The sequence below is a fragment of the Mirounga leonina genome, unplaced genomic scaffold, assembly GCF_011800145.1.
Source record: "Mirounga leonina isolate KUSES-001 unplaced genomic scaffold, KU_Mleo_1.0 Mir_171, whole genome shotgun sequence".
NCBI classification, from domain to species: domain Eukaryota; kingdom Metazoa; phylum Chordata; class Mammalia; order Carnivora; family Phocidae; genus Mirounga; species Mirounga leonina.
This window is the reverse complement of record NW_023270436.1, coordinates 22,604,955-22,619,485: the sequence shown is the minus strand read 5'-3', so window position 1 is coordinate 22,619,485 and position 14,531 is coordinate 22,604,955. Positions and strand designations below refer to the sequence as shown.

The window sequence follows — 14,531 nt, the reverse complement described above, 5'->3', positions numbered from 1 at the left end:
CAGACTCCCTCACTCTTTCAGGCTTCTGTCAAAGGGAAACATGTGAAGGAGGACAAAAGCCCACAATTTCAAGTTTCCAAAGACCTTATAGAATTACTAACATATTCTTTGATGTGGCCTAATTATAGGTAACAGGCGCAGGCATGGGTATGCAGAAGCAGTACCATAAGTCAGGACATTTGCATATATAATCACAGGCCCACTGACCCAAGATAGTAATGTGAATAAGCTATTAATCATAATTTCTATAAAACACACTTCAGAATTATATTCAAGGAGGAAAAAAGCTGTTTTCATTAGGGAGGCAGCCAGTAACTGCATGCTAGTCAAGCTGGTGCCCTAAAAAGCAGTTCTTTCTGACAGGTTTTTCACTTATAGGACAGTCTCTCTATGGGTATCCCAATATTCCTTTTCAACAGTGAAGGCAAAAAAAAAAAAAAAAAAAAACAGTGAAGGCAAGAAGACCTTTAATCCAAATCTTAAAATACACAAATTCCTCCCTCTCCTGCACCACCACCGCCTGGCCCTAGCCTACCTCATGCATTGGGGGAAGAGGCAGAAAACACCAAGTAGCTTAGGAATTAGGGGTTTTGATCATTCTGCACTAAATATCTCCATCGTGTTCTCAATTTCTAGAAGATTAAGTATCAGGAACTTAAAAGCCACTGGACCAAGAGAATATCTACGACCAAGAGTAGCTCTATAAACTTAACACCCACAAACTCCTAAAAATGACCTGGGACACTGTGAGCATAGTTAATATGCTAACCACAAGTCCTGTTCTTTTGTCTTCTTTTATCTTGTTTAAAACTTAATAGTAAATTTAGCTCTCCTTCTTTGTAGTAGGAAGAACTTTTCAATGTCCTGAAGACTGGTTTTGAGGTAGAAATAGTGGACTCAAAGACAAAAATTAATTTTTAAAACCCATATTGAATAGCGATTTTGAAAACCAAATGGCTTTTGAACTTTTTTTTTTCAACAAGTTTAGCTTAATTCGGTTTTCTGACTTCACCCAATATTCCTTGTCCTGTAAGTATTACACTATCTAGTAGTCACCTTTTTAGCAAATACTAGCTGCTTACATGTAGATAAGCAGTTTCTAGCATAGGAAAGGAGGGCTATATATGAGCAGGGCCTCTGGCAGTCTCAGGCTCTCTGATGCCTCGCCTCCAGCCTCCAACTCCCTTCTCTGCTTTGGCTTGTGACTGAGAATAGACAAGGTATGACAGGTCTATAGCTCCTATTTCTTCACAACACCCCAGGTTCTTAATTCCTCGGCCAATGTCCATGTTAAGAGCTGCATACAGTAATTAGCTATAGTTTTTCCAATGAAAAATGAAATGCTCTGATGGCTACCCCACAAATAGACCAGGAAAATGGCTATCGTAATTTGAGGCAGTTCAAAAAAAACCAGAATGATTAATGCCTCCAACTGCTAGAGGGGATCTTAAGAGGAGAAAAATATTAATCTAAATCTCCTGAACAATTTTCTTTTGTTTTATAGAAATTTGGACCACCAAAATCATAGTAGTTAACTGCCCCCCACACACACACCAAAGTACTTACACCTTTTAAGGAAACAAGAAATGGAAAATATTTAATAGTGATTACATTAATATTTAATGATTAAATGGTCATAGCTATGAAGTTAGAAAGAACAGAATAGTACGCCTATTTCATAGAATCTGGAGTAAACTAAGTCATAAAAACTAGCTTCTATGTGTTTTATCACTGCTTGTGAGATCACGGATTCTGTCTCCAATGTGACATCAAGTGGTGAAGAGACCAATGGAAACTGCCTGCCTACACGAGAACACAATATTGTCTAGGAAATGCACGAACCAGGAAGAACAGAGGTCTGGAGGGGATGGAAAGGAAGATTCCAGAATCCTACAACATATCATTTTACCACTCCAGTGACAGCAATGGTAACAGAAGACTCACGAAGTACCCTGAAGACCATGCAGTTAGATTTAATAAGTAAAATTCCATTAAAAAAAATATGTCTAAGTTCAAATGTCCTACCACATGAGAACTGGGGTTTTTGCAAAGGTACTGGCTGTGAAACACAGTCCACAGGCACCCATACAACTTACTTGTACTTCTCATTGATGTTGGAAATCCTCCAAGCATTGTTCATATCAAAACCCATCCGCTCCACTTCATTTTTAAACCTTGACGTTACATGCTCCCCTACGGGGCCAAGGACAGCAGAAAGAAAGCAATGATTACCATTTTGCAAAACAGGTAGGATAAAAGCATAGCTACCCCGCTCAGTTATATAAATAACATATATTTAGTTTTAGTTTAAAAAGTCCCTGTCAGGATAAGACTACACAAAGGAATGAGGAAATTAATTTTTAATAGAAATATAGCTAATACAATTTACATTAGTTTCAGGTGTATGACATAGTGATTTAACAATTATATACATTATGAAATGCTCACTGTAAGTGCAGGTACCATCTGTCACCATACAAAGTTATTACAATATTAATGACTATATTCCCTATGCTGTACCTTATAGCCTTGTGACATATTTATTACTGTAAGTTTGTACCTCTTAATCCCCTTCACCCATTTTGCCCGCCCCTCCCTTTTAGCAAACAAAGACCAGTGTGTTCTCTGTATTTACGAATCCGTGTCTATTTTTTTTTGTTTCTTCGTTTTTAGATTCCACATATAAGTGAAATCATATGGTGCTTTGTCTGTCTTATTTCACTTGGCATAACAACCTTTAGGTCCCTCCGTACTGTCACAAACGGCGAATTTTCTTTTTTATTACTCAGTAATATTCCTGTGTGTGTGCGTGCGTGGCCACATGCATATATGCCACATCTTTATCCATTCATCTATTGATGAACACTTAGGTTGTTCCCACATCTTAGAATTTTGATCAAGAATTGTTATTTAAGGGCGCCTGGGTGGCTCAGTCGTTAAGCGTCTGCCTTCGGCTCAGGTCATGATCCCAGGGTCCTGGGATCCAGCCCCACATCGGGCTCCCTGCTCCGCGGGAAGCCTGCTTCTCCCTCTCCCACTCCCCCTGCTTGTGTTCCCTCTCTTGCTGTGTCTCTCTTTGTCAGATAGATAAATAAAATCTTTAAAAAAAAAAAGAATTGTTATTTAATCACTACGACCAACTCAGAGAGGTTATCACCGAGTTCATTTTACAGAGGATAAAAATGAAACTGAAAGAGGTTATTATGGCAAATCTATCTGGTCCCAAAACCCAGTCCCTGTCACTATACTGGCTACTCTCCTATTTCCACACTCACAGTATACATAAAAAATAAAATCAACAAGTTCACCAAGAATAGTAATACAAATCTACAACTCCTCATAAGAAACTCTATGGGCCAGATTTCAAAACTTGAGTTTTCTGGAGTTTAAGATGGTGTATATAATATAGTATTAGATTAACACTCTCAACAGGGTCTACTAATCAAACAATATTTCTACAGTGAAATACATGGAAAATTCACACTAACTGGAATAAGTAAAGCAGCAAATAGCTTCATGTCAGCTCAGATCAGGTCAAGCCACCAAATAAGAGAAATATTTTGATTTTCAGAGCCTTATAGATTATAGAACTGAAGATAAGAGATCATGAAACTGTAACTGCCAGTACCCAGGAATCTCAGGAAACACCATACTACTAAGTAAAGTGCTAAGCTTTTGTAAGAATATCCATCCAAACAAGTATAATCAGCCTACATTTGCCCTAATGAAATTGGCTTTCTCTTCCTAAAGACAGCAAGCAACAAATGCAGAAGTGAACCTAACATAAAAGTCATTAAATCTGAAATAACTTTCTTCCTTGAAAACACACAGAGTCCTAGGGCAGTAAAACAAACAAAAAACCATTAAGCAGTATCTCTAATATGTAGTGTTACAGGTTGTAAAATAAATGCTGGTGGGGGCTGGAAGAAACTACAATAACAAAAGCACAAAGCAGACTAGACTGCTTTGGTGATCAAAGTATAAAGCTTTGCTCTCCCTGGGAAAGGAGCTTCAGAATAGGAAACAGCAATTACTTGAATGAATGACAATTCTATAAAACTACTTCCCATTTAAACTGCTTTTCTTGAGCTTCAACTAGGTATTATATGTTTCCTGAAGGAGAGCTATAAAAAGATGAGGTACAGAGATTCAGGAAGAAATAATCAAGAAGAAATGAATGAACCCCATTTTGGAAAAGTTTTAGATGTGATGTAGGCTTTCAAATAGGAAGAAAGCTATCTGAAATGGGGTGCCATCTGTCTACAAATTGTAAGGAATAGTGACCATCAAGAATATTAGAGAGTCCTTCACTTTTAATCCCAATCTAAAAACTGTAAAACCATGACAATTTCCAAGTTCAGTAATTAATGAGATTTTTCCCACCTGTGATACAGCTCCAAAGTCTTTGCAAAAGGTAAAAGTACTTTAATTAATGACTCTTAATATTAGTACCTCCAATCTTAGCATAACCACACAGATGCCCTAAAAGGACCCTCTAATTTTAAAATAATCACTGGCAAATCACCACCTCCATCACTGGCAATTTGCCCAAAGAAAAGCTTACCACCATCAGGAGCATGAAATTCTGAGCTGTTATTCAAGTTCCTTGAGAAAAAGGAGTTTTAATTACCTTTGTATCCTCTAAAACAGTGAGTTCCTAACTTTGAAACTGACCATCACAACCCAAATAAGAATTAGGTTTTACATCATAATCATAATACATGTTTATTTTTAAAAGAATTTCACAGGGCGCCTGGGTGGCTCAGTCGTTAAGCGTCTGCCTTAGGCTCAGGTCATGGTCCCAGGGTCCTGGGATCAAGTCCCACATCGGGCTCCCTGCTCGGCGGGAGGCCTGCTTCTTCCTCTCCCACTCCCCCTGCTTGTGTTCCTGCTCTCGCTATCTCTCTCTGTGTCAAATAAATAAATAAAATCTTTAAAAAAAAAAAGAGTTTCACAAACTACCCACCCTTACTACGTGTGATACATTTTGATATTTTCTATCCTACATGTTTCATTTTATATTTCATTCCTTAAAATTTTTGATTTCACGACCCACAAGTGGATCACAACTTATTTTGAAAAGCAATACTTAAAAAAAAAAAAAAAAATCTAGCAACAGACCTGAAATACATGAGTAATTCAATTGGCTTTTGCCAAATTGTGTTAGAAGTTCCCTTATGTTTATTCAGCTAGAAAAGTGAATGCCAAGCATATCTATTTGCTGATTTCCCTTAAGAATTTCCCTCTAAGAATTCTTAGGTTTCCACTGATTCAATACTAAAAATACTATAATATCCCATCTTAAATATTATGGTTGTGGGCGCCTGGGTGGCTCAGATGGTTAAGCGTCTGCCTTCAGCTCAGGTCATGATCTCAGGGTCCTGGGATCGAGTCCCGCATCGGGCTTCCTGCTCCTTGGGAGCCTGCTTCTCCCTCTGTCTCTCTCTCTCTGTCTCTGTCTCTCATGAATAAATAAATAAAATCTTAAAAAAAAAAATATTATGGTTGTAAGTTTCTTTGGCTTTGAATTTCCATTTCAACCCTGCTGTCTGCCCTCCTCCCACCCCCAAATGAAGATGTGTCCTTTTTTAATGTTTAGTATTTCTTGTACAACAAATGCAAACAGTCCAGCAATTCTTATTTCAGTGGGAATAAAAAACTTTTTTTTAATTAATTAATTAATTTATTTATTTATTTATTTATTTGAAAGAGAGAGAATGAGAGAGAGAGAGAGAGCACATGAGAGTGGGGAGGGTCAGAGGGAGAAGCAGACTCCCCGCCGAGCAGGGAGCCCGATGCGGAACTCGATCCCGGGACTCCAGGATCATGACCTGAGCCGAAGGCAGTCGCTTAACCAACTGAGCCACCCAGGCGCCCGGAATAAAAACCTTTTTAAAGAAATGAGACCCTCTATCATAACCAGTGTCAATAGGCAGTCTAAAAAAATTTTCCCCCCAAAAGTCTAGCTCCCTGGGTGATTCTCAGCATTCAAGCCCACAATTATACACAGCCTAAAGGTCTGGGATAGAACAGCCAGTCTTCTACCCAGGATGTGAGGAAGAAGAACTGTACCAGAGTCAGAGAAGGTAAGAACCAGCCCTCCCAGATTTTCAAATATGGAAGGAGGAATCATTCTTTTCTATGAACAAAGGTCCCAGTACAGTCATCTAAATGTACACTTACTGGACTTTGTTCAAACTCGTAAGACTGATGACAAGGGCTTTGACTTTATACTAAACAGGCAGCTGCACAACAGCTGTTAAGACCCAGAGTCCTATGCTGTTCATCGTTAAACAAGATGCACTTAATGGGCATTTCACAGAAGAGAGGTCAGAGAGATGGGCCTGATGCTACGAAACTAATAACTGAATTGCCCAGTCATTTGTCAGGACCCCTGCTTAATGCTCAAGTACAGGATGATCACCAAGAAGGCAGTTACAATGAAGAGAAGAAAACGGAGTACATGGGAGAGAAGCTTTAAGCTTTCAGTCCATTCCTTTTGTAGAGTTTGAAATGGGTCTAAGAGTCAAGTCAAGAGTTTCGCCAAGACTTTTGCAAGTTTCACAGGTAAATTCCAATAGCATTGAGACTTCTTCCAAAGCAGATTAAGACTCAGAGCTTTGGCCACCATATGGCTGGCTTAACTATGACAGCTTCAACAGTCAAAACTTAAGATTTATATGAATACAAGGTAATGATGCAATTTTCCCACTTCCCTCCTTTCTGACACATTCTACTCTTAGCAGACAAGGCAGAGAAGAATCCATAAAAGGCTTTATTAACTGCTAAAAGACTAAACTAACTTCAGCCATTCAGAGTCTATGCTTATGATCTCATCTGTTGCAGCAGATTATACAAAGGCATCACTTTGAAATATTTCAAGTGTTGTCTCACCCTAAAGATGACTTATAAGAATGTGGTTGTCTGGTATGCTCCTACTTGGTGAGTAATGTTGTAGCCACCACCAACACTCAACAATATTGGGTGGAGACAGAAGAACCAGGTTGACTGGCTTTAAAAACGCCACCACGGTATTTTTTAAGAGCAGGTTTTCCCCTCTGTACTCCACAGTGAAAATATATAAAAAGGAAAAAGCCATACATGTAAACAAACTCAAACCAAGTCACTGAAGTACAATAAGATTCCATGTAAGTGGCAGTAGGTGAACTTCAGTGTGGATTTGTGACGTATTAGGAAGAAACAAAATACAACCTTTACTCACAGAGTAAGTTCCAACCCATCAGTTACAATGGCATCACCTTGTATAGTCATAATTTCCAAAATGTTCTGACAAGCATGGCACATAGGAAGCACTCAGATATTTACTGAACTGAACTCTCCAGCAATAACAGATTTGATCTTCAGGATACCCAGATCAGCTTGAGCAGGGAGAAAAGGAATGTCCCAGTCTGAAGAACAAAGGAAACTAAAGTACAAAGAAGATATGGCTTGCCCAGTATTATTTTTTTAATTAAATGATAAAGTATGGGTTTGAATTCAGGCTCCCTAGTTCTTAAATTAGTATGTTACCCCCCAAATACCTCCATCCATCACAAACTAATGAAAAGATAGAGAACACTGTGGACATCTGTATGTTCTGGTGGCCAAAGAATACCAGATATCATCAGGAAGGGAAGGATCTGGGGACAGAAGTCATCCCAGCTCAAGACATGGCCATCCATAATTAAAAAAGTGAAGTTCTGACCTGGCACACCTTAGCAATATCCTAAGAGATGGCTCAAATCCAAAAGAAACTAATTTTATCAAGGGAATAAGGAGTCATCTAAACAGATGAGGAATTGTCAGTCTGTAGTTGTGACAAAAGGAGGTTAGGAGAAAAAGCAAGCCTTGCTGACTAACCAACATCATAGAGCAAGATATAACTCACTAATTTCATTATCCTAGGAAATGGCAGAGACTAAAAATTCAGCAAAAATACGTTAAGATTTGTGCATTTTACTGTACATAAATTTTACCTTGGGGGGGGGAACCAAAAAGAGCCATAAACAACAACAATAACAAAATACAATGGCATGTCAATAAAGAAGGAAAAAGAAAAAGATGCAACGGATGAAGGAGTGAAGTCAGACACAGTTTAAGCACATTCTCATACCCTTTTCAAGGATGGTGTGGACTCCTGTGGCTGACTCTGGGTTTCACTGGCCTGACCAGGCTCATGGGTAGCTTGGATTCCTGAGGCTTTCTTTGTGGCTCCACAAGGGCAGCGCCTGTTTTTCATCTCTGCATCCACAGCACCCCACACAGGCAACTCTCAATAGCTGAAAGCTGGGGTTAAGTCCTAGCTCTGTCACTGACTGGCAGTGGGACCTGGCAGCAGGCTTTACCTCTAAGTTCCATTTCTTTGGCTCCCAAAACAGAGACACAGGGGCGCCTGGGTGGCTCAGTCATTAAGTGTCTGCCTTCGGCTCAGATCATGATCCCAGGGTCCTGGGATCGAGTCCCACATCGGGCTCCCTGCTCGGCAGAAAGCCTGCTTCTCCCTCTCCTACTCTCCCTACTGTGTTCCTGCTCTCGCTCTCTCTCTGTCAAATAAATAAATAAAAATCTTTAATAAAAAAAAAAAAAAACAAAACAGAGACACAGGCTATCCTGCCTGCTTGATGAGGTCATGAGGGTCAAACAAAAGTATATATCACAGCATCTTTAAAAATAAGATCACGCTTATATTTTAATTATGAACCAAAAACTTCAACCAGTGAAAGAGCCAGGAAACCAAAGTGATGCAAGCAAAGCTGGATTAGCCTCAAATGTTTAAAATGACCCAGGGCAGAACGGTTAAGATTGACAATTCAGGATTAAAAACTGAAGTTTAAAGAAAAAAGTCCTAAGGGTAAGCTGAATTGGAAGGAGGCTCACAACTTTTCACTGCTTATAAATTCAAGACTTTGCTTCCAGGCTGGACATACTGAAGACTGAGTGTTGGACCAGCAAGGTTCTATTTATGGCAGCATAAAGTTTACAAATACATGTGGAGAAACAACATGAACTTGATCCAAGCCATTTCTAAGGGAGAAAGACAGAGTGGAACAAAGATCTCCTGGGAAGGTAGGAGGCCTGGGCTCCAGCACTGTTTGTCCTGAGGGAAGTCACCTGGCCTCTCTAGACCTCAGTTTCATCACCTATGAGATGAAAGGGGTGATGACAGGAAATCTCTGACTTGAAAATAAGAAAATATGCCACTATTCTGCACCCTACCCTCACATACCTCTGGACCTTTGTTCATGAAACCTGCGTTAACATTTTCCCCCTTTCTCTAATCAATGAACCCTTCCTTATTCCACCTTCAAAGCCTACTCAAAAGCTACTTTGAAAGTGAAGTCTTCCCAGATGTGTAAACAACACTCATGGCCCCCCTTCATTAGGCTTCTTTACAACACCCATTAAACCTTACTATAGTTGTTTTTAGGCCCAGTAGATGGTGATGCCAAATCTAGTGTTCTTCCCTTCCCCCAAAAGGCAGGAAACATGTTCTAGTAAGCTTAAAGTGATGGGCACATGCTAGGTGCTCCATAAAATATACACTGAATGAATACATGTATGCTTAGGAGTCCCATTTTATGTTAAGGGTACCTCCAACAGTAGTTCAAAAAAGCCACCATTTGCACATTTTAGAAAGGTCTACCTGGTCTGCACAGGTCTCCATGTTGTTCTTTTTCACTGGCGTAGACCTCCATGCACCAAGCGTGGTATGCAAATGAGAAGAGATCTTCTATTTTCACAGGTGGTCGGATTGCATTGTTCAGTCTCTTGAGCCACTCTTGACACTGCTCAAAGGTTGAGAACTGACACCTTTGTAAAGCCAAACAAGTATGGATGTAATTAGCAGACAGCTGACAATGAAACCTAAGGGAAGCCACCATTTCAAGAGTGCCTACCTCCTGGTGCAGTGACTATATTCAAGAAAGCATCAGAGGTGGCCATTCGCATGTTCATCATTTATAATAAAAAGAGGTCCAACAAATTTTAGCCAATGGTGCAAAATGTCAAAAAGAAAAAAAAAAATGGACATGTGGAAAACTTATTTTTAGGCTGGTGAAATTGCTTCAGAGATTGATTAATGGTAATTATTAAAGTAAAATGGCAGTTTTCTCTTTCATGAGTAAGATTTCCGTCTACATCTTCCACCAAAGCTTTATAAAGGTTGTCAAGAAATAGGTTTAAGAGAAGTTCTTTTTGTTTTGTTATAACCTATCAGGCCAAACTCAAAAATAAATCACAGCACAACTTTTGGCCAGTTTGATAATTTCAAAATCTCTCTACTCAGCAATTAGAATAAAATCAGCAACTGCAGATCCAAAATAAGATATATTACACTGAAACTTTCAGCTATGACCATGTAGAGAACCAAACAATTCTATTATGAATTGTAATTTTGGGTACGTATCTTTAGATTCAATTAGGGCAAAAAATACTTCACCTTTTCAAATGCAGACAGTATTTAAAACTGAGTAATTAATAAACAAGCTTTTTAAATATGAGTTGTAGTTAGTATCTATCAAAGCAAACCAAATCTCAATGGCTAAAAGGCAACTTATTATATATCTTAAAACCAAGGAGGCCACTTCTCCCGCATTCCAATCAGTGTGGCTCATCAGTATGCCACAGAGTGTTTACCGGCACTCCAAAATTAGTCAAAGAGATAAGGGAATTTAGAACTTCTAGAGCTACTAAATTTAAAAACACACTTCAGGCATCATTTTGCAATCATTATAGTAAAGATTCTATCAGATAAAAACCATAATGGATGTTAAAGCAATGGAGAAACTTGATGAAAAGCAGGATATTTTTTCATTGTCTTAAAGTGCCTCTCACAGACTGTTTATTAGTTGCAAGGGAGAAAATGTAGAAATTATACAGAAAGCAAGTGACACCTCAACAAGAGTGATCAAAATTAGTATCACCAATAAGGGACAGACGGACATTGCTTGCCTCCATATGTAACAGAGCACCCTGAGAAGGACACAACCTCACACGTACAGTACTGTAGCCGAGAATACACAACCCCAATTTAATCATGAGGAAACACTGTACAGACACAAAATGAGAAAAATTCAATTAAAATAAAAGATTATATTCTTTAAAATGTGAATGTCATAAAAGACAAAGAAAGGTAGCGAAAAATGTTTTAGATTAAAGAGGGCTACAGAGGCACCTGGGTGCTCCGTCAGTTAGGTGTCTGCCTTCGGCTCAGGTCATGATCCCAGGGTCCTGGGATCAAGTCCTGCATTGGGCTCCACGCTCAGCGGGGAGTCTGCTTCTCCCTCTGCCTGCCGCTCCCCCCTGCTTGTGCACGCACGCTCTCTCTCTCTGACAAATGGATGAATAAAATCTTTAAAAAAATAAAGAGGGCCACAGAATCATAGCAACTAAATGCAATACCAGACCTTGCATGGATCCAGTCCTGAACAAGGTGGGGTAAGAGGAATGCTATAAAGGACATTATAAGGTCAAGCGACAAAATTGGAACATGGATAGAAGACTGGATAAAAGTATTAGGAGTGTGAAGTTGTGAAGCTGATAATGATACCATGGTATGTAAGAAAATATCCCTATTCTTAGAAAAGCACACCAAAGTATTTCAGGGTGAAAAGCCAGGATTACATAACTTACTTTCAAAGTGTTCAGAAAAAGAATCTCTCTCTCTCACACACACACACACACACACACACACACACACACACACAGAGCCCCTGCAAACAATACAGCAAATGGGGTAAAATGTTCATATTGGTGTTCTCTGTAATATTTTAATTGTTGCACTTCTGTTGGTAAATTTGAAATTATTTCCAAGTAAAAAATTTAAAAATCACTTTTGAATAGGAAAGTAGGCTAAAGATGAAATATTTCAGGCACTAACTACTCAGAAAATATTCCTAACAAGGCTGACCCTCAAAAGCTGTTTTTCTGTTACAAACCATGAATCCATTCTTTTAAAAATACGTATTTTCCACACTAAAAAGCAGCATAAACACATCACATACCTGATAACTTTGCAGTCTTTGCAAGTCAAATGAAGCTGAAATATATCTCGGCATTCAACACTTTCTATAAGCTGTAATGGAACCTGCAATTAAAACAGATGAAGTCCCCTTAGTCAAGAAGGCATTGATCCTGCAGTTCCCTCAATGGGTCCAACAAGAAAGATTCAAAAGCTCTACAAGGGAAAGCAGCGAACAGAACTGCAAATTTATCTGAATCAGTAGTATTCAAGTGATTTACTACTGAGTGAATTAGGGTTTCCCTTCCTTTCCTTCTAAATCAACAGCCTCAAGTCATGTCTGCGCATGAAGACAAGGAATGAAGAGGAGGCACCACCTCTGAAAGAACAGGGAAATATGTCATCTCTCAAGTATCAAACTCATAATCTCTCCAAGTACTACTTTACACACTACAGCTAGCTGTGATTTGCAATGACAAAGAAGCTAAAGGGAACCAGAATGGTAATCTTGTCTTGTTTACAGAGAAGTGCTGATCAAGGTGACGGTAGGACTACACTTATTTGCCCCAAATGACAAAGTGGGCTTGTGGCTTTGTGTCAGCAAAGGAACATCCTGAAAAAGACTGGAGATCCAAACTGCCCGCAAGCTGCATAGAAAAGACGTGGCTGCTTGTAGGCTTTGTGCTCAGCAGAATAGACCCATAAACATCAAAAAGGAGGGAGGAGGCCACACAGTGGTCAAAGGTCCTAAAACTAGCTAGGTCTAATTTGCTTCAAAAGACCAGGAAAATCCCTGTTTGCCAAGTGGGGCTTGAGGTATGCGCAAGCTGGAATGGTTCTCTCCCTGCCAATCTGGTGAGCAGACTCTACTGAACACATAAGTAAGGACAATAGTGGAGGGGGCTGGGAGAAGGGAAGGGAGACAGATAGGGAAAGCATCTGAACAGGTGACAAATCTTCAAGTTGACATGAGAATCCTCCCCCTCTTGGCTCAATTCACCTTGACTCAACCCTTGGTTTCAAAAAGTAATTTCCAAGACTTCTCAAGAGAGCCTGGTAAAATAATTGTGGATACACTCACTCCTTAGAGAAGGAGTAGACCACTGTCTATTATACTATATCATGCCCAGGCAAAATGTAGCTCTGGGAATTCCAAGTAGCATTCCAACAATTCACGTTTAGCATGAGAAGAGACAGGCAGTCTCCAACAGAGAAACGAGTGCTGCCTGCAGAGGGTGGCCATCATATTAGCTGAGCCAGTTTCAGAAACAGGCTTCCTGCAAACCCTGCCCCACCATGAAGTTGCCAGAGTCAGCAGAGAACTCTCAGAACAATTATGTGAGAATCAAAAAGAAGCCCAGTGCTGGATGTCTGGGACAAGAAACAGAAACTGGGGCAGGGATTAAACAAGAGAAGCAAGCAAAATAATAATATATAGAAAATGGGAGTTTCTATCTCAGGACCAGAGCCTTCTTGCTTAGTTCTAAATCTATAATCTACAAAATTCCCTTATACTTATAATAGGACTGGGAGTAAGTGAAGAAATCTTGTGTTCTGAGAAAAAAGGAACTTTGGCCCTCTGTTTTTAAGCCCTTAACCACAAGGTGCTGTGAGAAACTAGAGCTGATGCAGCTAAAAATTCTTTCAAGACCTGTATACATCTCAGAAGGAAAAAAACAACAATATGTACCAATGGGTAGGGATAATTTGTAAAGGAAGAACAGTAGATTTAAAAGATGGAGATAGGTGGCACCTGGGTGGCTCAGTCTGTTAAGCGTCTGCCTTTGGCTCAGGTCATGATCCCGGGGTCCTGGGATGGTGCCCCAGGTCAGGTTCCCTGCTCTGGGGGGGAGTCTGCTTCTCCCTCTGCCTTTCCCCAAGTTTGTGTGCACACATGCATGCTGTCACTTTCTCTCTCTCAAATAAGTAAACAAAATCTTTTTTAAAAAAAAGATGGCGATTGGAGGAGGACACTGATTTGTCTGCAGGCCAGTCCTTTGGGTGCCCTATAACAGACTCTTATATTGTATTTGTTTTGTTTTAATGTACCTCCCCTTCCCTTCTCCCTTCCTTCCCAAAAGTGGCTGCAAGAATGGCAGTCAAGAGGCCTGAATTCTAATTTCAATTTTCTAAAATTTTACCAACTAAAAGTCTGCCGAGTTCCTGACTTCCTTGGACCAGTTTCCAACCTTCCTGTATGTTTTCTGAATATCAAATGATCACAACATAGGAAGTCCCAGGCAGAGGGAATAGGAAGAGTCTGGAGTGGAGTGAGAGTAGCTTTACAAATCCACATGGAGAGGCTGCTCTCTCAGAAGTCACCTGCATTCCAGGTCCCCTTCAGTCACCTTCCTTGTAACTACGAAATCTGAAAACTAACGCTATTAGCAGCTGCCGGAGGGAGTGAACGAGCCAGTGCTGTGCTACAAAGAACAGATAAGCTTTACATCCCCTACTGTTGGATCAGACCCCAAGCGCCTGTGTCCAGACTTCCAGAATAACGGAACACCTCAGAGCATGCAAAATATTTGCTACCTAAAATGCATTCGATATGCAAATTTTCACACATTTT

General features: G+C 39.8%; 1 protein-coding gene across 11 annotated transcripts in view; it reads right to left on the bottom strand.

Annotated features, from left to right (window-relative positions):
• Positions 1 to 14,531, bottom strand: part of MTMR3 (myotubularin related protein 3) — a 141,819-nt gene that overhangs the window by 24,995 nt on the left and 102,293 nt on the right. For all 11 annotated transcript variants that reach the window (XM_035017343.1, XM_035017345.1, XM_035017347.1 and 8 more), the window contains 3 exons: positions 12,003 to 12,085; positions 9,644 to 9,810; positions 2,097 to 2,193 (listed from right to left, as the gene is read on the bottom strand). In XM_035017343.1, the coding sequence (XP_034873234.1) occupies positions 2,097 to 2,193; positions 9,644 to 9,810; positions 12,003 to 12,085 (347 nt within the window). The remainder of the gene's footprint in view (positions 1 to 2,096; positions 2,194 to 9,643; positions 9,811 to 12,002; positions 12,086 to 14,531) is intronic.